We start from the raw sequence: 25,660 nt of genomic DNA, 5'->3' as shown, positions 1-25,660 counted from the left end.
AGAAAAAAGATACTTTTTTTTTTTTCCCCCTTTTGGAACCACGCTGTGGACAGTCAGTCCTTCCACTGCCTTGAGCCCTGTTTCATGCACTTCCCAGCACAAATTTCTGGCACCTTCAGCGACTTTTGTGGGTTGGCCTTTGGCAGCTGAGCCTTGCAGTCATTTCTTGGGGTTCATGGCCCCCTCAGCTCTCCTGGGCTCTGCTCATGGAGCTGGGCTGATCTCCACAGGGGCAAGGAGGTCCAAGCTTCTGCCTGTAGAACCCAGAAATCCTGCCCACAGCAGAATGTTGCAAGGGCCAGAGGAGGAAACCTGTAAGTAGCTCTGAGAAAATTTAGTGTTGTGCTTGTTGCAAGAGTCCCAAGACCTGCATCAAATGCACAGTACTTGCATCAACATTATGCAGGTCTAGAGAGGAGTAGGAGTTCCATTCTGAGGGCTCCTCTACGGGAAAAAGTTTGGATTGGAGTGCCATTAAATGCTTTATTCCTAATGCACTAAAATTGGGCCTTTTCAGAACATGCCAAAAGGAGTTTTGATCTTGAAAAAGTGGATCACTGTTCCTTCTGTTTGAAGATGCTACTTCTTGTTCTCATATTCCTAAAAACAAGACTTCTTGTGCTTTGAATTGATGTTACTTTCCAGATTGAAAGCACTGTCGCCTGTTTTTGGAGAGAACTCGAAAATGCCTTTCATAGCAGTCTAGATTCTTACTCCTACTCTCTGAAATTTAAGTATTTTAAATCCAGGTATTGAAAGAGTACTGTAAGAAGGAAAACTACCTTTAGACAATTTGGGTTTGGTGTTGGTTTTCCCTCAAAAGCAAATGGTTTTGCCCACTGAAGCTGTGTGGAAATCCCTTGCTCCCTCTTGTGGGCTCGTCTGTTCCCTCACAAAAGTGCCAGTGCCATGCTGCTTCTCAGGGATTTTTCCTCTTTATTCTGAGAAACATTTTCAGCATTTTTCATATGTGGTTCTCTGGAGCTCTTTTCTTTACTTCTTTGCTTTGCAGAAATTCTGTGGCTGTGGGAGAGAGCAAGCAGGGGTTTAGGAGGTTTTTGTGTTTGGGCTTTATTTAACTCACAGGGCTTGTGAGAAAATCAACATGCTGGATGGATATTTAACCTCTTGTAAGGCTGACTTCTGGAGAAGTGTAAGAAACAGAAGCAAACAGGAACGTAACAAAAATACTTGTGATGTTCAGTGGTTTGTTTTCTTTGAAGTATTGCTAATAGAAATGGTTCCCAGAAATGGTTCAGGTAGAGTTTCCCGAACTGACCTAATCTGATCTGTGTGGAATTACCTGACAAATACCCATTTGAGTTGGACTTTATTTCCATAATACATATAATCTTGAGTCTTAAATGCTATTCTTCATCCCTTCCTAAGGCTGTATTGTACAGCTTAGTCATAAAAGTAAAGCAATAAAATAACTGGCAGCCTCAGACCTGTGGAAGGTGGGATGGAAAATTATTTTTGTCATGCTTCTGCAGATTTATTTTTTGAAAGGTGATTATTTCTGAGGTAGTTCAGTTAACATGGGTTTGTCATCATTTTTTCTCTCAATTTTGACACATACATTTGAAGAACTATTTTAAAAACCCCATTGTCTTGAGGGCATGTTTTGATTCTTTCACCAAGCTCAAATGGCTGCCCGTGTACAGGTAATGACATCCTAAGGGCTGGAATTGTCTCCCTCTGACTTAAGTCAATATCATCAATTCGATATCCACGTCAGGAAAAGTTTGAGGGCTGCACTGATTTCGTCCTGCAAAATCCTCAACTATTTTTGTCCTTAATAACAGAATGTTTTGCTTTTATGGCATTTGCTGGTTTGAGTAGTCAAAAGTTAACTTCATTTCATATTTGGAAGTGTTCAGTTGGGGAAGATGTGTTGTATGACTGTCAGAGGTTCTGTAAGGCACTCAGAAGGTGCACCTTACGTTACTTTAGAAGTAAACTTTTTATAAAGGTGTGCCTTATTTTACTGAAGTGTTGTTTGGGGTACCAATTAACCTTTTCTCTGCTCTTTGGCTTCTCACACTGCACTCCTTCAGCCAGAGGAGCTGACGCTGCTGCTCATAAAGCTGAGACGGCAGCAGGCGGAGCTGAGTAGTATCCGGGAACACACACTAGCACAGCTCATGCAGCTAAAGCTTGAGGCCAGCAGCCCAAAGGTCAGCTACCAAGCAATGTGTGTCATGTTCCATTCTCACTAACTCCTAGTCACTCATTAATCAACGTTTGCTTTGTACTGCTAGTGCGAGATTTTCTGACTCCTGTGCGAGTTGAATAGAGTTAACATTAATCCTTTGTGTGGGTGGTGTTCTGCTATTAACCCTTTGAGGTTTTACTTTTTGAAATAAGCCAAGTCAAAATTACATGGGAATATTTCAAAATAAGTTCTAGTTCAGTTTTAAAATTTAAGTTGTTGTAATCTGTCGCTATTACAAACAAAATTAGTTGTGATAGATTAATCTATTGTTTATACAGCCTCCTCTCAGATGCCATCTTATTTGTAATTAATCTATGAAAAGCAGGATGTGTTTAAAACACAGATTTATCAAAGGGTTCATAGTTGCCTGTGTAGTGGACTTTTACATAAGCTTACTGTATTTTATTTGTAAACCAAAATGTAATGTAGTAGTTCATAGTCTGATTCGTAGCAAACTTTCATCACTTCTGTTTCGGGCTCAAAACTTGTTAACAGTTCAACAAAAAAAGGCAGTTAAAAGCAGCATTACGTTTCTCCATAAAACAGAAAGATCACTGTCTAGTTTGCATCTTTTAAAGCTCTTTTCATGCATTCTGCACCTTCTGTCCATTTCCTTTTTCTCTCTGACTGCTGCCTGCTAGAATGAGATTCTTTCACATCACCTTCAAAGGAATGCCATATATTTGGATCACCAGGTGGGATTTGCAATTTACTTGTGCATTTATATTTCTTAATGCTTTTTGCCTGCTCCTATCAAAGCTGGAAATATTTGGGGAGAAGGATTTTCAGTGCTTTTTATGAAGTTGGATGATGCCCACAGCACAGAATATCTTAATCGATCACAAATTTGAGATGTTATGGGGGAAAAAAAAAATCCCTAAATTTAAAATCTGTCACAAAACAGTAGCCAATCACCAATTAATTTTTCTGTTCTAAATATGTTCCTAATGTCCTTTTCATAATAACACTAACTGTAGCATTTTACCTTGTTTAACCAGTCTTAATATGATTTCCAAGCTCATATGACACACATGCAATTTATAAAAAATGGGTACTTCTGAGAATGTCCGTTTTTCAAATTAGGAAGAATTAAGTGTTTCTACAGGACATTAAATGAAAAGGAGGTCAAACATGAAGAAATATTTAAAAGAAATCATAACATGACTCATTTTCTCATTTTTCTCAGTTCATTCTGAAGGATTTATGTAAGACTAAGATTTTGGTTCTTTTCAATTTCTGCTATCTTATGGAGTTCTGTCTTCACGAACATAATTGATTGCCAAGTGAAGAATTGCAATATCACATACTTCTCTTTATAGCCATGTTGCATGACCAAGTAGGATTTCTGTACAAGTTGTGTTTGAGAAGTTTTGAAGTGGATTTTTTTTTTTTTTTGCTAGCAGTTATAAAAGACAGTCATAATTGCTTAGAACTAAAATAAGCAACTGGATGACCATTGGTTAAAAATACAAAAATCACTTTTTGTAATAATCTGCCTTTTAATGAGACTTTTGAGCCTTTCACTTAAACCCATTAGAACTTTTATATTCTGCATGTTCCTCTACTGGGGTTTCAATGAGTTATTAAAAACCCCAGCTCTGCACAGAGACAAAGAATACACACTCTCACGTGGGCTTGGTTCACCCAGTGGCTTTATTTTCCTGTTACCTCTTGAAAACAGGGTGGGAATTATGACCAATTCAGTTGGATGGCAGTGCATTTCTAAACATCTCTATATTGTTTTATTTAAGGGGCTGCAGGAGGTCCAAAACAGTAGGAACAAACTGCTTGCTAAATTAGACCAAAATATTTCATCCAACTCAAATATTTCCAGTCTATAATATTTTGGAATAAGGGAGTGATTCTGGCTTCAACATTGAAATTCATTGTCAAGAAAGTATAACTGTTGATGTGAAGTGTAAACTGTGTTGTTGTTGCTTGATTAGCCAAGCTTGTGAGTATGATGGACAGGATTAAATGGGGGGAACTGTCTACGTACAAGATGCAAAGTGGTAAAAATTATTTTCCTTTTACTTGCACCAAGTAAAATTTAGCAATGTGATGTGGTAAGCATTAATTTAGGAAAGTGTGTAAGTCTGTAGTTGTGCCATACCAGAGATGCAAGGAATCAGAACAACTTAGAAGTCAAGTCTGAAATACGTTACCTTAATCACAAAATCATGGAAGAGCAGATTGGAATACTTGTCTCAGTTTCTGATTAGTTTTTCTTTTTTTCTCCTGTTTTATAATACTGTCATCTACCTGTAGGAAATAAATCCCCCTGAGTGTCTTTTTGCTTTGAGTACCACTGCTCCTAGGGGTGGTATCACATTTGTAACTTCTCATTACTTTGCCAGATATCAGTTTCCCCTTATGCTGGAAAGCATAAAAAATCAAAATTTCTTCCAGTGTAATTGAGGCCTTTCCTCCTTGTTGCCAGCATCTGTAACCAGTGAGCATAATCACTTACCCTCTCTGATTTTAAATGCCTTGTGTACTTAAAGTAGGTATTTCCACTTGTATTTAATCTCTGAAAATAGTGTCAAAACCTGCTTTGCTTATAGCACATGGTGGGACTCCAGTCCCTTAATCTTCAACTCTCACCTTCTTGGTCACAAAGAGTTCACTACTGTACACAATAAATAGTAAGTTTGCTACAAGGTTGCACAGGTGACTTTTCAGGCAGACTAAAATTCACGTGTAGGGAAGGTAACTTACCTTCTGTTGCAATAAGCTGGCTGCTGATTAGGTGGTTTTCTTATCAAGAATCAAGAATATTCCATCGCCGTTTTGAAATCACGCTTCGTTTTTGTACGGCTGTTTCCTTTGGCGATGCTTAGAAATTCTCGTGTCACACTTCCTGATGGTTTTGTATTATGCTTTCAGAATTTTTGTTGTTGTTGTTGAAGTTCAGAGATAGAGGGGGAAAAAAGATTGAAAAGACTTGGTTCACAGATACCCAGTCACATGATTTCTTTGATGTCTTAGGGCCAAGTAAATGGTTGTCCAGCACCCTTTTCTTTTCAAACCACTCTGCTGGCTCAAGGTTTGTAGAGTTGGGAGAGAGATTCAGGTCCAATTTAGGAAGTAGTTCTGGACATAGCTAGCAACCCTAGGCAATGATGATTTGTTTGCCAGTGTGGGACACTGAGTACATGTACCATCTCAAGTCTTCTGCGTTAGCAAACTTTAAAGAATCACTCATTGTGTGCTGCTGAATGCAAGCCAGCTGTCTCCTTAATTTATTTGTACCCAGTAGTTACAAAAAGAGTGACCAAAACAGAACATAAGGTTGGTTTTTTCCCCAAGTAAAAACTGGACATGCTTTTTTGTCCTTTGCAAATAAAGCCATGGCAGAAGGTCCCACTTGAATCTTTGTTATTATCAAGAATTCCAGCACACCAGTCTCCTAGTACACTTCTGAACTTTATCTTGATAGTAAAACTTTCCTTTGGCTGAAACACCCTTTTCTATTGAGCTCGTGTTGTCTGTGTAAAACTCCCTATCCCAGGCTGGTTGGTCACAGTAGAAGTTTTACTAAGTTTAGTTTAGTTTAGTCTTTTTTTTTTTATTTTTTCCATTTTTTTGGAATAGCTATTTGTGTAAATAGCTTAGATGTTTAGGAGTTAAAATAATTCTGCTGGGACTTGAATTTTTAGTTTCTTTGCATTTTCAAAGTGTGCCTAAAAATAAACAGAACTTGAGCAAGAAGTTGTCAAATAAAGGAGTGAAGGTCCCACAGCCAACATCCTCACTGTCTTGGTTTTTGCTTCTGTTTTCTCTTCTTCATCTCCCTTTTTCTGAGATGCTGAAAGTGGCTCTGGGAACAAGTAGTAAATTAAGGAAGGCTGAAATAGTACAAGGACATGGTATCTTGTGTTTCAGCCTAAAATTCTATATCCTATGTTAGCACCTTACAGGATACTACTTTTGTTTGTATTTTTAAGGTTATGTGGAACAGGTAAAGTGGCTGACCCAGCCCTTTTTTTTTCCCCTTACTCAAAGGAAGAAGGAATGCTCAAGGACAGGGGCTCTAGGGTGAAATTGAGACAGAATTACTGTAGAAAGAAGACAGGAAGGAGGAAGGAGAAGTGCTTCCTCCTTTCTTTCTTGGACAGAGGATTGAAGAGCAGAGGGAAGGTGGGAGAAAAGATCCCATTGCCACTGCTTTTACCCTCAGGGGGCTTGAGAGAAAATGGATAAAATGGCTAATCTGAGTCTTTTGTCACCCAAAACATACAGTGTCACCTCAGCAGGGAGGTCACCTGTCCTGGTAGGCAGCCACTGTCCCAGCTGATTGCTGCCACCTCACTAGAACAGGCTGGAATGTCATCTGTGTAGGGTGTTACCAAACGTGGAATCTAGGAAAAGGGAGGAAGAGAAAAGCTGTTGATAGCTTGGCTTTCCAGTTTAAAACACGAAATACCCACTCAGAAATAAACTAGCCGTTCATGTAGTTCACATGTCAGGGAGGTAGGGTCTTTATCTGCTTTTTTACACTGCATCAGTACAAAAAAAGGAAAGATGAAACATCACTTCTGCAGAGAAAGAGTTGTTTACTTGAAGTAGGAAGTGATAAAGCCAAGACTGTTGGATTTTATTTGGGCTTGTTGCTATGTGGCAGTTCAAACCTTGGTTTGCTTATGGAGATATGAATTCCAATTTTTGTGACTTCTCTAATTAGAGAGAATCTATACTTTTAGTGTTACATGTAGGGTCTAAAATCTGTCCCTTATTGTACAAGAATGATTTTCTTTCTTAAATGAGTGAAAACCAAGGCTTGCCTCTGTTATGAGCAAGCCAGTATTTTTCCTTGAGCTGTTTATTCAATGTGAATAGTGTCCAGCTTCAGTTTGAGAGTAGCCTTATGATAATGGTTGAAGACCACAAAATAGGTGTTCTTGTCATCTTTTAGAGCATGGAACCTGCCACTGTATCCCATGTTACTCTGATTTATTTGTGCACTGGCTTTAGCCTTTAGAAGGTTTGTGACACAGAGACGCTCCCTCAAGATCCTAACTACTAAATACTTAAATGTCAGGGTTTTTTTGGAAACATTGATCCCAAAGGAGAAAAACACTTGTATTTGACTGCTCCAAAGGCTCTTTGATTGGCATTGCTTTACCAATTGACTGGATTTTGATCTTTGTTCCATAGGGGCTTAAGGAACTGTGACTTTCCTGGATATAACTGGCCTTTGTAGACAGGGTTAGATAAGTGTGATTAAGCATCAGTGGTAGTAAAAATATTGGAAGAACTCTTGTAAATCAAAGTTGGAGCTTCTAGAGAACAAAACATAACTTCAAAATGTCTTTTGAGCAAATACACTTTGCTTGTTTTCTAATCTGGATTGAAACAAACTTTGAACAGTTCAACAGAAATTAATTCTGGTGCTGTCTGTTGTTGGTCAGAAAAGAAAAATTTGAGATATTGTAGAACAGTATTAGCTAGAGGGTAAGAAGCTGTTGAAATCCTGAAAATAAAAATGCATACAAACCTGATTGCTCCTAATAAAATATTAGCGCCTCAGAGAAATTTTTCTTTGATAAATATATCAGTTGGCTGTAGTTTGATTATTTGGCTTTGGACCTTATTGTTGCTCTTCCTATTGAGATCTCTCTTGGTATCCCCACTGTCTGGAGTGCACCCACTCTCTGGAGAAAATTTTAATGTAGAGGGAGAACAACTTCTTGTGTCAGTTCTGGTTTTCTGTTCGTGTACTGGAGATGATGGAGTAAATGCTAGGGTTGCTTGTTTAGGGTTTTTTTCTGCCTTGAACAAACAGAGCATCATAAGCTTCTTAAGGTACCTTTTATTGGCTGATTAACTTACCACCTGATCAGACTTTGCAGTGGATAAAAAACAACAACAACAACAAAAAGGTCGTCTGTCTATAATAAGAACTTTTTTTTTACCATAAGATGAAAAAAATACTGCTCCAAATGTACAAGTTAGGCTTTTCCTAAATAATTTGGGGCAAGAAATACTAGAAGGCATCAAAAATTCATACTGTTGCATTTCCATCTATGGAAGAAAACCTTGCTGTGCACATTCATAGAGAGTGCATATATATACACATAAATGCAAAGTGAAAGATCATGAATGCTCCTTCACACACTTCGTAACCATACCTGAAACAGGTATTGCTAAAGTTTCCAACAGGTCCTAAAGTTTCCAACAAAAATAGGAGGAGGATTGTGCATTAAGTGAATTTTCAGTTTCTTTTGGAGAAGAAAACCACCTGTTCTCATAATTTTCCCCTATTGTTAGGGAAGTCTCCTTTCTAAAACCAAAATGCCGTACTTTTTCCTGTGTTGCACACTTTTCTGAAACCCTAAATGTATGCAATTTGTACTAAAAAACCCGATTGTGACATTTGCATGCTTAACAATAAATACTGATCATTATAGAAAATGTCCTGCCAGATCCAAAATAGTTTCACACCTGTGCATGGGGGTGGATAAATGCAACAGGCGATGATTCAAAGTTAAATCAGTGCAGTATATAAAGACATTTTGTGATACATGAACATAAGTCTATTCACAGGCTGGGAAAGCTTACATCTTTTTAATGTACACGGAGTTACTAAATCTGTAATTTAAAAGGTTTTCTGATAAGGGTTTGAGTGTTCCTGCTGCAAAATCCAGTAATCCTTTTTGTTTCAATATCATGCAAAGCCAAACTTATTTTAAGCGGTTTTATTTTTTAAAAGGGAGAGTGTTGGTGAATAAATATTACATTGGTTTTTGAGCATTTACGTTATTTTTGATATATTTGTTCGATATTATTAAACTTTTCAGATGTTGATATTACTGAATGATGGAATATATAAAAAAGCATGGGTTAAAATGTAATCTACTGCATTATTAGAAAGAATTAAAGTAGAGGCTATATTTTACAGTGTCGTCTTTCAAATCTAGCCATGCTGTAAACTGATGTTTGCTGTATGCTCCTCCTGATTTGAAATAGATGAAAGAGAATGAACCTTTAATCACCATGGTTCACACTATGATTGAGAACTCGGCGCTAAGACCGCAACTGTACCAGCAAGTAAGGTCTTGGATAGTGAATGAAATTGCTTTATCATCTGCGAAAATTTTCCTTAGTGACAGTTTTGGTTGTTCCTCAGACTTATTCATAACATTGGTGTTTCTCTGATTTGCTTTGGAAACCCACAAGTCATCCATGCTTCCTAAAATGCTGCAATATCGTTAGCATGGCTTTCGCTGCGTTTTTGTTGTTTAGTATTAAATGTACACTTTTGAATAACTTTTTCTGTCTAGACAATTTAATTAGTTGGTGCTTTATGCAGGCGTCCAGTAAATTCATGAAACTTCCAATAAGCTTCCAACATTTGTCTTAGCATGATTCTCTGCAATTAGTGTTCAAAGGTGCTTCTTTCTTTTGACCACTACAAAAGCATGTGAGTGGTGTTTACCTGGTCATTTCTGGCAATTTTGTTTTGTTCTAGGAAGTGGATTTACAAGTTTTTGTTTGCACCTACCAAGCCTTTAGCCACTTGAAGAAAGCAAGGATCAAAATTACTTTGATCTGAGGCCTGTAAATCCAGAAGGCAGTGTCTGTTCATAAAGTCACAGCAGACTTTACTGTGCACACTTACAGAGTACTTACCAGTAGTGCTGGTTGGCAATGGTAAGATGGAAGAAGAATCGGAAATGTGAATGGAAATATTGTCTGTGAGTTGAGACCTGCATTAACTTATGAGCATGGCCAATCCCTTTCCGTTGGCACCGCAGTGACTTACGGATGCTGGGGCCGAACTGAATAGCCCCTGTCAGGCAGGGGATGCTTAAGAAGTTTCTTGCCTCAACTACAATGAAGGTGTTGTTCTCACAAGGGAATATCTGGCCAGTTCCCTTGAATTTACGTTTATGCCCTTGTGAGCCAAAATTATGCATAAAGGTTGCACAGTTTGAAGAAAAGGGGATGTTCTGCCATGTAAAACAGATGTTTATTGTTGCTGTGTTTCTAAAAAATGCTGCAGCTTAATTGCATGTTTCATTTTCTTTAAAGTCAACTCCACATCGTAAGTTTACTTCCGATCCAAAAGTGTTGCCAAAAAAATCTCAGCTTTCCAAAGGAAGCTGGGTTGGGATTGACTGATTTCATGACCATCCAATTTGTGCTCCTAATGCAAAACAGGAGCTTTAACATGGAACCTGAAGGGGGGAATGAGAGAAGTAAGGTGTCCTCAAGCCCTCAATGAAATTTCGGGGGGTTGCTGTAATTTTTTAAAGGAGCCTGACTGCTAGGATTTTGTTAAAGCAAGTCAATTTTGTGTGATAGAGTGTGTAAGACAGAGAAATCAATAGGTGTATAATGAGCAGAGGTGCTTTAGATGTGTCAGGGGAAACTCACCCGAGCTTCTAATATTAAATAGACGTATTTGAGGTGTAGCTGTGCCTGGGCTGATCTGCTCCTGTCTTTGGGGATACCAATAAATTCCCAGGTGCTGCCCTGATGAAGCTCTGCTGTCAGCTGCAGTATCTGCCTTCACCTTGCAGGCACATCTGCTGCTTCCTATCTGACACTGAATAAACACCTTTTTTGACATTCTTGTCAGAGGAACAGTGACTCTAACAGGTCATGAGGACTGAATAACCTGTTGCCATTAGAGATGAGGTCTCTTCAGGTCAGAGTGTTTGTGGCATGTTGGAAGGCTTATGCAGAAGCTGCCTTAGCTGAAGAGTAACATCATCTTCTGCTTTCATGGATGAAGTTTCCTGTATGAGATGTTGAATTAACTGACTTTCAGGATAGGCTAAAAACACACTCAATGTTTCACTGCCTAAATAGTCTTCTAAACTTTTGTAATGCAAAACTGACCTGTTTAAAATTCTAGCAACTTGTTTAAAGTCTAAACAATGTATAATGTTTTATTCAAATAAAATAAATTGGTTTAACAGTCATCTTTCCTGCTGCAGTTTTAAAGAGATGTGAATAATTGGGAGAAGCCTCTGTGCAAGTGACTGAAAGTTGTTCTGTTGTCAGGATGCTGAAATAGTTTGTGATGACTGCAGCCATTCCTGTGGATAAAGAAAAGGATCTTTCTCAGCTTCAGTTTATTCAGTTCCGTTTTAAGTCTGAGCTCATTTAGAGTTAAGCAAAGGAAAGCAAGAAAAGCTTGTATTTAATTTCAGATGTCTTGCTTCCTGTTTGTAATGATTAATGGTTCTTTAGTAAAATAGCAAAAACATCTATTTCAAATGTGTCATTTATAAGACACTTCTGTTTGTGATTTGTTACATCCTCAGAGTTATTTAGATCACTTTGACTCACATCAGTCTACTCTGCAGACTGTGCTGTAAATTCACAAGTACAAGCCAGGGAAATTATTCCATATGTACAGACAAGAGAAAAAGGATTTTTATGGACTAGACCCATTTCTACCTTGGTTTGGGGTTTTTTGCTTCTTCCTAATACTGGATGAGGAATGTTAATCTTGTTCTCTAACTAATCTTTTTCTCTAAACCAGTACAGGCTGACTTTAAAAAGCAAAATTTTCCTCAATTCCTCTTATATGTGAGTTCTCTTGAGGAGGAAAACTTAAAATCTGAGTGCAACAAGCTAACATCCAGGTCTTGCCATGGATAATTGTTCTTAATAAATTCAAATAATAGAAAAATAGCTCTTAAGTGTTTTGTTCCTATAAGGATAGGGAGGTCTTGCTTATGGCTTATTATTATTATTATAGGAGCTCATACATTTAAGCTGTTAGGCGTGTTAGATTTTGAGAGGTTTCAGGTTTTGTTATGAACACAAGATGATTGTGTTTGAGCTAAAAATCTTATTTTTTCAATATGTATTTGAAGTGTGTTATGTCACAGAATTCAAAATTGAAGGAGACCCTTGCTTAATGGGGCTAAATGCCCTTTGCCCTGCTTCCTGATAGCAAGAAGTATTTTAAAAAGCAAAAGGCCTCTTGGAAGTCTTTATTTTAATCTTGTGCTCAACAACAGAATGTCCTAGGTTGTCCTGGTTTAATTTCCTAAGTGCAGCATCCTACAGAGGTGCATAGCATGCTTTTGGGGTGTGAAATGTCCTCCTGTATTTTTATTGACTCAAAACAGTTAGTGGAATCTGAAAATAGCTTACAAAGTAATGAAATAATGCTGTCACTTAATTGTTTTCAGTATCAGCTACTTAAATAGCTTTAACCACTTGTGTCTCAGCAACACCTTATGGTGTCCATCATGGGGGATCTCTCCATTTCTGGGAATCATCTGGTACTGGTGTGTGACAGAGGTGGGGACTGTACAGTTGATGGCAAAGGATTTCTAACCTAAGAAGGAGGTTCAGTTAAGGTCATGTTACTTTTTCACATGCAAGATACACATTTGGCCAAACTCTGCATGTGCAGTTTGCCTTTCAGAAATGCTAAATCCTTTTCGTAGGTCCTCAGGGTGCTGCTCTCTACCGACTGGGGGGCTTTTGGTGTGTTTCCCCACGTTAAGAGGAATGGATTTGGTGTGTTTGAATAGGCAGATGTCGAGGGAAAGGGAAGCCAGCAGCAACTCCTGTCACTGCTTCAGTAGATGGCACTCTTGCTCTGGAATTACTGTCCTGGCAAAGGCTTTGTGGGAGCGATTTGGCAAGAAAGGCGTTTGTGGAACATGACATGAAGTACATTTTGATAACTTGGTCATTGGAGCTCTTATAATGCGTTTTCCAGGGTTATGAGGTTGTTAACCTTGCCTGAAATGTGTAATTGCGTTTTGTCTGCTGCAGCTCCCGTTGTCATTCCAGCAGGATGCGATAGCATTGCGCACTTCTTGCCTTGAGCGGATTTACTGATGTGCCGTGAGAAGTGGAGCTGCTGTTTTGTCAGAGATGGATTAAGTTATTCACATTATTTGGGGAGGTTTTGTGCTAAGTCTGTGTAAGGCGTTGCAGTGGAAATGTTAAAATGAGGTGGCTCTGCAGCAGTGCCTATTGTGGGGAGCTGGTACTGCTGACCAAAGCAAGAAGTTGGTAGCATTTGAAAAGTGTGCTAGGATTTTAATAAGAATTAGCATGGCTACAGTGTTCTTTGAGAATCTGTTTTCCTCTTCTTAATACTTAAGATGTGTTCCTCTCAGGAGGTACGCAGGGCTAGGGATGCTGAATTGGCAAACTGTTTTAAACTCAGCTATAATTAAGGTTGAAATGCCAGAAAAATGAAGGTTTCTCTTTTTTAAAAAGTATAAAAAATGCTGGCTTGAAAAAGCAGTATATTTTTCCAGCTAAGCCACATAAAATGCTGAGCAGTGACTTGGAAAGGTGTATTTTTCTAATAGGGGGTAATCTTTCTTGTGTAGTATCTTTCTGTTGTGAAATATAACTAGGTTTCCTCTGTAAGTTAAAGACATTTGGCCATGTTTATGAGTTTTATTTAAATATTTCCATTCCTCATTTTTCTCTCATTGTGATAAAATCAACAGTAAAACAACAGAACTCTACAATAGTGGCAGTTTAAATAGATATCTTAATTTGTGTGACATTCATGAGGTGCAAAAGTGCTGTGGCTTTTTTCATATTCCAACATTCATTTTCATGAACTGTCCATTTCAAAGAAAGTTACTGTGTGTTTTTAGTACACTATACATACTTCTAAATTGTCACCAGGTACATTTGCATGAGGTATGTGGGCATAATATTGTGAAATGAAACACTTCAGTGTGTTGAAGATTTATTTTATGTTTGGAATGCTTGTCTCATTAACCCTTCCCTAGTCCTTTTATTTATAAGTGTCCCTTAACACAGACTTGTGTTTTGGTAGTCTTTCTTGTACTATAAAGTCACAATAGCCTAATTGTGACAGACACATGGAAGGAAAGCATCTCTGTCAGGACACTGTACACACAATGTTTTTAATTAAATAGAATGTGAAGGTTGATAGTGTTATGTCCATACTTGCTGTATAGGATATTAAGTAGTTACTGTATGTGACAGTTCACTCTAAAATGGGGAGCTGCCTTTTTTCTTGTAAAATACTTCAAAATCTTGTTACTGGTCAGTAACAGATTGAAAAAGTTAAGAACTTAATGTGAGGAGCTTGAAAGTATGAAAGTATTTTGAGGTACTTTGTATCCTTACTCGCACGAGGAGACAAGTTTGCCTAGGTCCAAAGATAAAATAGAAGAGCTTCCATTTGTGGCATTTCTGGTAATGCTCTGTTGGAGGGGAGGAAATTCTATGAAAAGTAGGAAATCCATATGGAAAATCCATGTGAAAAGTGGTGGCTCTTACTGGACGTATCTATAACAAGATATTTACATATATGTTGTAAGCTTAGGTCATTCTGCTCTGGTTTTGGATTCACATCAGATCATCCTGCTTGTGAAATACCTGACCTTAGTGGGCCTAGAATGGTTAATTCAGAGTAGAATGAGCCCCTGTATTTAGAATTCATATAACAAAACTTGGACACAATGATGCATCATTATTTAGATGTACTCTGGCAATTTCATCTTCCTACATAATCCATGTGTGATTGAGTTGTACATCTTTAAAACTCCAGTTTGCATTAGAAACAGCCTGCTAATTTAATGCAGCTCTACTGGCAGTCTGCTTGACATTCCATTTATTTACCTTCATTAATGTATATTGGCTAAATATGTACTGTTCAATGTGGTAGGTTTACCTTTCAAGCAAAAGCTGATTTCTGTGTTAAAGCTCTTAAGTTGAACAGTAGTTTTCATTTTCACAGTCCAACTAAGTTGTTTTATGGCAATATTATTCTTCCTTATAGTTAACACAAGAAGAATGTAGGGGTACACTATACAAATATAGAACTGAAGAGCTGGACATTGATGTAAGTCATTCGTATTCCTTCTTCCCTGTAAATGTTGGTGTTTGTATCTTGATTTTGGCAATGATTGTCCTCCTGGCTTTTGGGTTTGAAACCCACTTCATACAGGTGATTGCCAACAGAAATTGCATCATGAAATTGAGGGACATGTCTCTGTAATAAGTTTCTGACTTGCAGGAAATATTATATTTTTGGCTGAAATTTTAACTCTCTGATACAGTGACCTGAAAAACCATGGGACAGACTGTGAATGTATAAAATCATCTTTATAATACTAAGCAATATGTAAATTAAAATAGAATCTAATACCTATTATTAAGTTGTAAAGATTTAGCTGTAGAATCATAAATTATATGTTTTGAGCTATGCTGTTTCAAGTTATAATAGCACTTCATAGTAAAGAGGGTTTCTTAAGTAACTTGAAAATGCAAGACTGGTGCCTTCATAATTTTAGAATTCTTATTTTAATAACATTTTATACAGATTTGTGTAATGATTTGATCAAGTTAGATTTTGATTACTGAAGATGTAAATAACAAAATGCTAATTGTGGTAATTTTCTGTTCTATACTAGGCTAAGCTTAGCCATTTATGTGAACAGGATAAAGTTGTGCAAGCACTGGAGGAGAAGCTTCAACAGCTACACAAGGAGAAAGTAGGACAATTGTATTTATTACCTAAACTGGATGTTATTTTACATGCTTATTATCAGAACATTGATAGCTGAAATAAAATGAAAATCAGCCCAATGATGCAGAACATTAAAAATAATTCTTTTTATTACAATAGTACACGCTTGAGCAAGCTTTGCTATCAGCAAGTCAGGAGATAGAAATGAATGCAGATAACCCAGCAGCCATACAAAATGTAGTCTTACAGAGAGATGACTTGCAGAACGGACTGCTCAGCACTTGTCGGGAAGTATCCCGAGCCACTGCAGTAAGTACCACGTTCTTTCCAGCAAAACTTAATGAAGTGTGAAATTATTATGTTCATATTCTTAATTGCATTGGTTTTGCTTATTTTTGTACTGCATCCCAACAAAAACTCAGTTGTCTTTTACTCCCTTGTGTTTTTGTCAAAGGCGGATGGAAAGTGATCTTTTCAGTGCATTCATTGAGTGGTCTTTCTCTAATTTTTTTTTTTTTTTCTGACCAGGAATGGGTGCATACAGACTTTATTGGTGTGGTAATTATCATCTTTATGAAATGAAAAATTGATAGCAGAAGAAGTAAATAACGAAAATAAGCTATTTCATGTGATGGCAAAATAGCGTCAAGCACAAACTTTACTTGACTTATTTTAAGCAAAAGTCAGCTGCAGGACTGCCGTAGTCTCTCTTAATAGTGGGCCATTATATTTAAAAGATCTTCCAAATTATGCACTTCTAAAAGTCTTAAAAAAAAAAGGGGGGGAAAGGAAGGAATTGCTGTTTGCTGTCCTTTTCCGCTTTTGATGGTTTCTGCACTGAAATGACAAAGAATCATTTTTGCCTACTTACAGATATATCCAAAAAGGTATTTCAGTGTCAGATTCCAGGGGGTAGCTGTGGTAAAACTGGTATGATGTCAGCCCTGAAATACTGGCTGTCTAACTGAATGTTAGACTATCTTGTAGAAGGAATTGGTTGGACACAGAAAAGGGAACCAGGGGAAAGGAAATCCTCAAGATACACTTTCCCTCATTAACTTTTTAATTTATTCCAAATGAGTAAATTGCTTGATGTAGGCTGCAAAAGTGAGATGGTGGGGCCGACCTCAAAGAAGAATAATTTTTTTTCCCCACCTTTTCCTTGTGGTGTTTGCAGTTGCACATATGTAAAGTAGCGGTGCATTCGCGGGCCCGGGGCGCTCCCTGGCAGCCTCGCAGGCAGGGCTGGATGAGTTACATTGCCTTGCATAATGCATTGCCTATGCACACACATGCTGTGCACTCACACATGTGTATTCCGGGTGATAAAAGAGACAAATTTGCATCCATTTTTGTGGCTTTTCTGCCTCTCTGGAAAGACAGCTTAAGATCCACATGCCTGCTGACTATAAAGGCGTATTCTGAAGAATTTGCCCTTGCCTATCTTTTCTGTTGGTGAAAAGACAAAATGCTGTTTGTTTGAATTTCATTCAGTGTCATTAGAAAATCAAAAAGCTGTTTAAACATTGCATTCTCTAAATTAAGTATTTATTTATTGCTGATACCTATTTATGTGTTACTTCCTGAGGTTTCGTGCCACTGGAAAAAGAAAAAAATTGGGTTTTTTTTTAATTGAATGTGCATCTGTAATGCTTTAAATTTTTTGTATACTTAGGAACTGGAAAGAGCTTGGAGAGAATATGATAAATTGGAGTATGATGTAACTGTAACAAGGAACCATATGCAGGAGCAGCTTGATCGCCTTGGAGAAATTCAGGTGTGGCAAAGGTCTTAAAGTACACTCAATTCACTTTGACTTTCTATGAGTTTTAAAACTAAACAGATGAAAAAAGGGGGACAAATGGTGAACTAAATTACAAACTTTCAATTTCTTTTTCTACCTTGTAAGTTCTGAAGAAGTCTTCAGTTTTTCCTTTTGTTTTTTTAAGTTATAACACTGGTTTTCCTTTGTCTGGAAGCTTCCTTTTTTTGTTGTTTCAGTGAGCAGCTTTGAAACAGGGTGGCTTTCTCAGGCCTTAGTTGTACTGACAGTCATAATAAATCTTCACACAAATCCTTCCATTTAACTGAATGTTTTAAAATTAAATCATTCTATCAAAATAAATTATTACAGCAAATGTGTAGGTGTTCCTTCAGGCCTTACAAGCGAAAGGTTCTGCTGTGTATTTTAGTACTCACTGTGCAGGAGTGGACAGTGTTGGAGCTGAATTCCTAAGGAGAGCTCTCTTTGACACACACACAGAGACATGGACATGGAGGTGTGCGCAGATTACCTGGGTTAGGCAGATGGGTGTGGTTTGCACTGCAGATTCTTTGCTCTGGGGGTTGATTTTCTATGCAGTTTTAATCAGATTACAAGGAAGCCCAAAATCTGTAAACCTTGCATTGATTGGTCCACAGTGTGTATGTCCATGAATGTAAATAGGTTTATATGCCAGCGTGCAAACACTGTGTTTATCTGCACCTGTTTTGGGGCTGGAACTGATGGTTCCTTCTCTCTGGTTGTGTGTGGGTCTCCTGTGCAAAGTCTGCTTGGATTTTCTTTGCAGACAGCAGATGAAATTCTGTTCTTTAAATGAAGTTTGAACTAGCAGATTGCTCTCAAATTGACTGAGGCATTATGAAATTAATTAATCTTACACTTCTTGTTCCAAATTATATTTGAATGTTTTATGGGAGAGTGTCTGTCGTTACTGCATTTTATTTTCCTTCACTGCGAAAGGATACGCAGTGTGGTCTAAAGAGAGAAAAAGGTTTTCCCCTTTTTTCCCACTTGCAGTGTATTCTAATGTACTGGCCATATATGCTGTTTGTTCACTGACAGACTGAGTCAGCAGGGATACAGCGTGCTCAGATTCAGAAGGAACTGTGGAGAATTCAGGATGTCATGGAGGGTTTACTTAAACATAAACAGCAAAGAAGCTCTTCAGAAGCAGGTAGGCCAATGGTTTTGTCTCATAGGAAATGAAATTGGATCATACAAATTTTTAAAGTACAAGCTCCACTGGTGCTTTTGAATGTTTGGAAAAATGGCACAATGGCTGAGGAAAGAACAAGCAAATACTACTTTAAGTTGATGCTTGGTGTATTTGTTTGATAGCAACAGGTTGTAGTACTTTTTTTAAAGCTGTTTATTGAAAATAATTTTTCTCTTTTTTTTCCCTACACCTTTCCCCCTTCCCCCAAACAGGCATCATGATATCAAGGACATTTTCTTCTATTAAATATAAAAATGAGGTATGGTTTTAGCATGTTTACTATTTTTAGCATTATGGAAGTTGTAATGTGGCTATGATAAAAAACAAGCATTATCTTGAACATTTTAAGGATGTCTGAAGGATGTATTCAGTATGTTTCTGTAAAAACACTGTGTTATGAACTAGTTTTAAAGACTGATACCTCCACTAGTAATTTTAACGCTTTCATTTGTACTGTGTCTCTATATTCTCACTGGTATGTTTCTCTTTTCCATTTCTTACCTTTTCCTCTCCCTAGGCTCTTACCATAGAAATATAAACCCTGATTTACGGATATGTTTTCTACCCACCACACTTTTCATGGGAAGAAATACATTGCTTTATATGTTTATTCAGATACTGAGCCTGGTTCTCAGATGGCCAGAGCACCCACAAGAAGAGCTGAAACTGTGGGAGCTCCCAAATGTTCAATTCCTCTGAAAATCTGGCTAGAAGTTACAGTTTTAAAGGGACATTGTCATGATTATCTAAAGTGTATGCAATATACATCTGGCTTACAGAACTTTCTAAAAGCTTAATTTATGTAAAAATCTTGCAGAAGATAATGGATTTAATTTTTAAAAGGACGATTTAGAGAGTTTGTACATGTCCAATAGGAAGTGCAGGTCTTAGAATTTTTGTTGTTGTTGTTAAATGTGGCATTGTCCCTTTAATTGCAAAATCTATAGCTGCTGTAGCCATGGTAATATATTTTTCTTTTTAAGTTATAAATAATTGTACCAGATGCACACGTCTAAATAAGGTGACTATTCTACAATCTTTAGGAAGAGGAAGTAGTCCCACCTCGTCCTCCACTCCCTCGGTCCTATGACTTTACAGAGCATCCTCCCATAATCCCCCCTCTGCCCAGTGATAGCAGCTCCTTGCTCTGTTATAGCAGGGGCCCAGTACATCTGACAGAAGAAAAGAAGATGTACCAAATTCAAGGATATCAGAGAAATGGATCTTACTGTGTAAGTGGCTTCAACTGCCACGTTGTTCTTGAAGCATCCTCCCTCCTTTGCACAGTCACCATTTTTGTTTACTCATCTGGCTACTTTTGTGTTATGGTTTTACTTTTATTTGGTTTTGTTCATAGCTGCATCATTTGCTCTTCACATTTTCCTGTCATACCTTCTGTGCATATATAAAATGTCTTAAGACTTAAATTTCATAAAATTAGATTCTTCTCCTCACTAGTTTTTTAAAAAACTCTGGACTCAGTTTTTGAAGCTTTTACTAGCTTGTTTCTAGAGGATAATTTTAAAAAATCCACAACTCTGCCTTTTTATAGCAATTTTTTCCTGTAATTTCTGATTGTCTGGAAACATTGTTACTCAAAATAACTACCAAAAAGTACTTCTGCCATAGCACTTGAACGATGGAACTCTGTCTTAAAGTGAGAGCATAGTTATCACAAAATAATTGGGTTTAGGTCTTAAGACATAAATACTTGTACCAAACTGCCTCTTTATTTACCTCACACCTTGATGTTCCTCAGGGTCCTGATTATAGGCTTTATAAGAGCGAGCCGGAGTTAACTACAGTAGCAGAAGTGGATGAGTCTAATGGTGAAGAAAAAACAGAACCAATTTCAGAATCAGAATCTTCTGCTAAAGGTTTGTCCCCAGGCACTACAACCTTTCAGCTTTTTCACAAGGAATGCAGAGCTTAGCTGTGTTACAGAAGCTGCCTCATGGTTCGTGCCTTTGTAGCCTGTCCATTTCTCAGTTTGATGGAACAGCTTCCACAATAAAATAATGATTTAATTATATGACGAGAGAAATTTCAGTCAATTACACCGCAGAAAAATCAAACATTACACTCACCAACAACCCTGAAATCCTTATTGACACCATGTCTAATCACATCACTCACATTCCCCACACACCATTCCCTTGAACAATTACCCATTTTATGTTCTTGCCCTTGAACAATTACTCAGTTTTTGAATCAAGCTCCCGATGTTATGTCGCTGGAACGTCCAAAAAGGCAGCACCACAGAATTTTCAGGCTCTCATAAGGCAGGGAAACAATGTCTTTTTCTTTTTTTTTAATCTTGTAATTGTTGAATTGCCTTCTGTCCTCTGATATAATAGGAATAATGATCATGACCTTGGAGTGTACAGACAATAAAGGTCTTTGCAATTGCTAAATGCTTTAGATTCTTCTCTTCATCTAGCTCCCATAAAAGCTACTAATTGCTTGGTAGAGTCTTTTACCAGGAAGTACTTCTCAATTCTGTTTGTTAAAACACACAGAATAGTTTGTTAAAGGTGACTTCAGGAAAATGCTCAGCTTTACTGCCTCCCAAAAACCGTATTCAGAGCTTGGAGAAAAAGTACCTAAACTTAGCTATTTTTTACCCCTAAGGATTGGTGTTTCCAGTGCCAGCAGGACCACTCCCTTCTGTTTTGGTACTTTGATGAAGCATTTACAGAGCAGGCTGGTGCAACAGTAGCAGAGTTTTACCAAGAATCATAATTACACAAAGATACTGTCTTCATCAGAATGGTCATAGAGGTTTTTAAAACTAAGGTTAGCATACAGTTTGGGTATAAACTGTGTGAATGATACTGTGATATAATTAAGCTTGCACTTACCACACAATTTGTCAATTCAGATTCTCTGGGGTATTTGCTGAGATAAAATGTTAAGGCACATAATTAAATTTCTGTTAATTTGGTGGCAAAAAATGGAAGGTTTATCATGAGATTTGCTAATCATCAATGACCTAAATTGAGAAACTTGTCTTTCTGACAACATGCCTACATTTTATTGACCTGTGATGTTTCTTATTATTCATAGTAATTTATGTCAAGAGGTAATGATCATGACAAAATAAGAAAGTCTACACTGACTATATAAAGCAACCCAACACTTTTTAAGCACCCCAGTCTGCTTTCTATCTCGAAGACAGAAATTATTTTATTACGTCCATTTGTAGAAAAACAGTCCTCAGTCAGGGACAGCAGTAGCACAGTGTCCTCTAAGATAAATAATATTTAGGGGTGTGGGACAGAACAGCTGCAGTGGTAGCAAGCAGTGAGGGGCTTTGTATATTCTAAAACTCTCTTTGGTCTGTTGTTTATCATAGCTGTGTTTTATCATCTGAGCATAGAAATTTTCTAACAGACATTTCTTGTTCTGGGCATTCACTCGTAGTAACAATCCCCATGCAGTAGGAAAATGTAACCATTTCTGATTGTTTAAGTTCTGTTACGGTGTGTATGCCACTACAGCTCTATGCTGGTACAGTAAACAGTTTTATGCCATTCTGTCTTAAGGTTTTAAGCTGATAAGGAAAGAAACTTAAAGGCAGCTCATCTCTGAGTTTTCTTTCTTGCTGTTTTAAGAAGTCATACTTAAATGATGGTGGTTTCTTATTGAGGGTGGTTCTAAAAATTAATAATTTCAGAGGAAATTTAAACATTTTTTCTAGTGGTTGTGCACATTAGAGTACTGAACACTTCTCATGCCAGCCATTTCCCTCTCTTTTCAAATATCAGCATTTAAAGAGAAATGGGACCATGTCAAATATGAGACCAGAGGAATATGATGACCTGTGTAGTACATAAAAGTCACACAAAAAGAAAATGGAATTCTGCTGTGTTTTATCCTTTTTATTGTCTAAAGGAGACCCAAACTGTTGCTTTATAGCAGAATATCCTCAGCTCCTGTTTTCACTCCCCAGCTGACCAGGCTCAGGGATGATTTCAGTCACACACAGACATGAGCATGGGTGTGCACACACAAGTGAGGCCATCTGAGAGCTGGCTGGACCTACGGTATCTTCACCCATCAATTCTCAGTCCCTCTGGCCTCTCCACTTTCTGAATGTGCCTTTTGAAGAGGAATTCCCAAGGCTGACAACATGTGTTTTCTAGAAGACAAATCAACAGTTTTTGCAGTGTTTTGCACAGCACGTAGTGTGTTGCTTTGCTGTTTTGCAGGCTCACATTTCCCTGTGGGAGTTGTACCACCCAGAACCAAATCCCCAATGCCAGAGTCTTCAACAATAGCATCCTATGTCACTTTGAGGAAGAATAAGAAGATAGATCTAAGAACGGTACTTCAAAATAACCTCTGAGTATTGGACGTGTTCATTTTAAGTTTGGTAGTTACTTCAAAAGTTGAAGTTATCTTAATTTTCTTTAACAAAAAAAAAAATCACTGTTATAAAAGCATTATATACCAGATTAATGGAGACAGCTATAGACAGAATGATAAAGTTGTGTTGTGTGTGTTAAACTGCATGGAGACACTCAAACTGGGCAAGAACTAAATGGTAAATGATAAATCTACTGATCTGCTGAAGTTCAGGCTTGAGTTGAAAGCATATGAAGTATCTTTGAAGGACCTGTATTTGGCAATTTAACAGCCCCTTTATAACAATCACAGGCTTTTATTTATTTCATTACTAAAACAATTTGGGAAATAGCTAAAGCAGCCAAAAAATAAGGATGTAATAAGCAGTATGCAGGCAATAAACCTGAAATGTTAGATTAGACAGTTCTGTAGTCTCTGGGTTAAAGACACATTTACATGGAGTTTGTGCAAAAGAGAGGAAAACTTTCACCATAGTTACAGCCCAGATAGTAGAGGAGAAGTTGTAAGAAGACTGGGAGAGGAGAAAGAAGCTCACAGGATGTTGACTGGAGAAAGAATACCAGTTTTCATAAGTGAAATCAGTTACTGTAAATGTCCTGAATGCAGCTGATTAGCCTGAAGTCGATTTTTCTGTCATAAAAAAAGTATAAATCTGTCTGAAAACCAGTGAATTTCAAGAACAGAGTAGGTAAATAGGTGTTATTTTGGGAAAAGTATAATGCTTAGGATTACAGATTTTTAAGTAGTAATAAATTCACTTAGTCTCAGCCTGCACTTACAGTTAAATGATGCCCAGCTGTAGTTTTTCTTGAAATAAAAAGGCAGGAATTACTATTAGATCAACTGGTATAAGTGTCCTGGATCATTAAATTTCAATTATGTTTCTGTCTCAGTCAAATATCTTGTGTTTGCCAGTTGTATAATGTCTGGTAAATTGTTTCAGCTTGAGAGGGTGGCTTTGAGAGAGCATCTACCCATTCTCTTAATGTTTATCATTGGTGATGGTAATGTTACTGTTCAGAAGAGCAAATTATTCGTTCCTTTTATTTTGAATTTCAGTGTTCATTGATAATTGGTTCTTGTACTTTTTTTCACATACATAGGAGGTCTTTATTTTTCTGCTCTTCAGTAAATCAGTGATCTCTTCTGGTGAGTTACCAGTTTGGCATCTCCTTTTTTTGAAACACATATATATATTTTTGCTTCCATTTAAGGAAAGACCAAGGAGTGCAGTGGAGCAGCTGTGCCTTGCAGAAGGCTCACGGCCTCGAATGACTGTAGAGGAACAGATGGAAAGAATAAGGAGACACCAACAAGCTTGTCTGAGAGAGAAGAGGAAAGGACTCAATATTATTGGTGTTTCAGACCAGTCTCCTTCCCAGACCTCGTCCTTTGTCAGGGATAATCCATTCAAAGTGACACAGGTGGGTCCCACGGTGATCACAAGCTTTGATGTGTCCAGTTAAAAAACAAAGGAGTTTATTTGAGACCAACTGTAGAGTCACAGATGCAAAAAGACAACCTTCATGCTGACACCTAATGACAGAAGCCACTTCTTTGCCTTTTTGAAAAACGGACAGTTCAAATCCACATCCATTTGATTATGCACTGTGATGTTTGTTAACAGGGTGGGGTGTCTGAGTCAGATTTAGCAAACAACATGAAATTGCAAGGTTTGTGACTGAAAACAGGATCAGGAAGAATCATGACTCATTTTCTGTTGAAATGAAGTCAATGCTGATCTTTCTGCCATGTAATATATTCAAACATCTGTAGCAATTTTAGGTAGGAATGTGTGTTTATGATCAGAGCTCCTAAGTGGTGCTCTTCTGCTGTGGTGTTTAAGCCCATAAATACGTTACAATAGAACCCACACTTTTTTTTTCACTCATTCTTAAACTTGTTTGTTTGCCTCAGAAGTTTAGTCAAGGGTGAAGGATGGAGAGAGAAGAGGAAGATATAACTGCTTGTCATTAACCAGGAAATATTATTCTGAAGATATATCTAAAAACCCACAAACAAGCCCCAAAACGCTGAACCAAACCCAGATATAGGATAGCAGATATTAAGCAGCCTACTACTTTCTAATATCAAGAATTCATTTTCTTTTCCAGTAGTGTAATGGAGTTAATTTTTTGGTTGGTTTTTGGTTTGTTTGGGTTTTTAATCTTCTGGAATAGTTTTTTCTTCAGACCACACTGTTTACTAACTTTTTAAAAATTATTTGCTTTTCCACTGGTATGGAAATGCCTTCTTTTTTTGTTTTGTAGGCATTTAAACATCTGATTTTCCAAAAGCAGATTAAATATATTGCAGTGTCAGGAAATCAGATATTTCCAAAGATGTTTTAGGTTTGCATTTTGAGTTGGTTTTTTCCCTCTCAGCATGGTAAGCTGCTACAGAGCTATACAAAAGTTACTTTCTCTTCAAGAACTTTGCATCCCCAGAAGACTCTGAATTTCAGTTTTGCCTTTGCAATAGAGCATCTGTATTTGGGCTGACATCAGGAATGCTGTATGAAGGGAGTTCCTACAAATATTTCTGTGATTAACTCTGCCTTTCTAGAGAAGAGGTCGTGCAAAGCAAAGCTTTGCAGATGTTTTGTTCAGTCGTTTTTACAGAGGTGTTTAAGCTTTA

The 25,660-nt window shown here is 37.5% G+C and overlaps 1 protein-coding gene across 16 annotated transcripts in view; it reads left to right on the top strand.

Annotated features, from left to right (window-relative positions):
- PLEKHA5 (pleckstrin homology domain containing A5) overlaps nt 1–25,660 on the top strand; it is a 274,307-nt gene that overhangs the window by 237,683 nt on the left and 10,964 nt on the right. For 5 of the 16 annotated variants that reach the window (XM_032106163.1, XM_032106164.1, XM_032106174.1 and 2 more), the window contains 13 exons: nt 2,058–2,177; nt 2,857–2,910; nt 9,185–9,265; nt 14,967–15,029; nt 15,601–15,681; nt 15,816–15,965; nt 17,332–17,433; nt 18,502–18,613; nt 18,868–18,914; nt 19,699–19,887; nt 20,415–20,532; nt 22,867–22,982; nt 24,238–24,447. In XM_032106163.1, coding sequence (XP_031962054.1) covers nt 2,058–2,177; nt 2,857–2,910; nt 9,185–9,265; nt 14,967–15,029; nt 15,601–15,681; nt 15,816–15,965; nt 17,332–17,433; nt 18,502–18,613; nt 18,868–18,914; nt 19,699–19,887; nt 20,415–20,532; nt 22,867–22,982; nt 24,238–24,447 — 1,443 coding nt within the window. Of the gene's footprint in view, nt 1–2,057; nt 2,178–2,856; nt 2,911–9,116; nt 9,266–14,966; nt 15,030–15,600; nt 15,682–15,815; nt 15,966–17,331; nt 17,434–18,501; nt 18,614–18,867; nt 18,915–19,698; nt 19,888–20,414; nt 20,533–22,866; nt 22,983–24,237; nt 24,448–25,660 lie in introns of those variants that run through there. The other 11 variants (XM_032106165.1, XM_032106167.1, XM_032106172.1 and 8 more) reach the window with 8 other exon arrangements.

Source organism: Corvus moneduloides, chromosome 4 (genome assembly GCF_009650955.1).
Source record: "Corvus moneduloides isolate bCorMon1 chromosome 4, bCorMon1.pri, whole genome shotgun sequence".
Lineage (NCBI taxonomy): Eukaryota > Metazoa > Chordata > Aves > Passeriformes > Corvidae > Corvus > Corvus moneduloides.
This window is presented reverse-complemented; position numbering and strand designations above follow the sequence as displayed.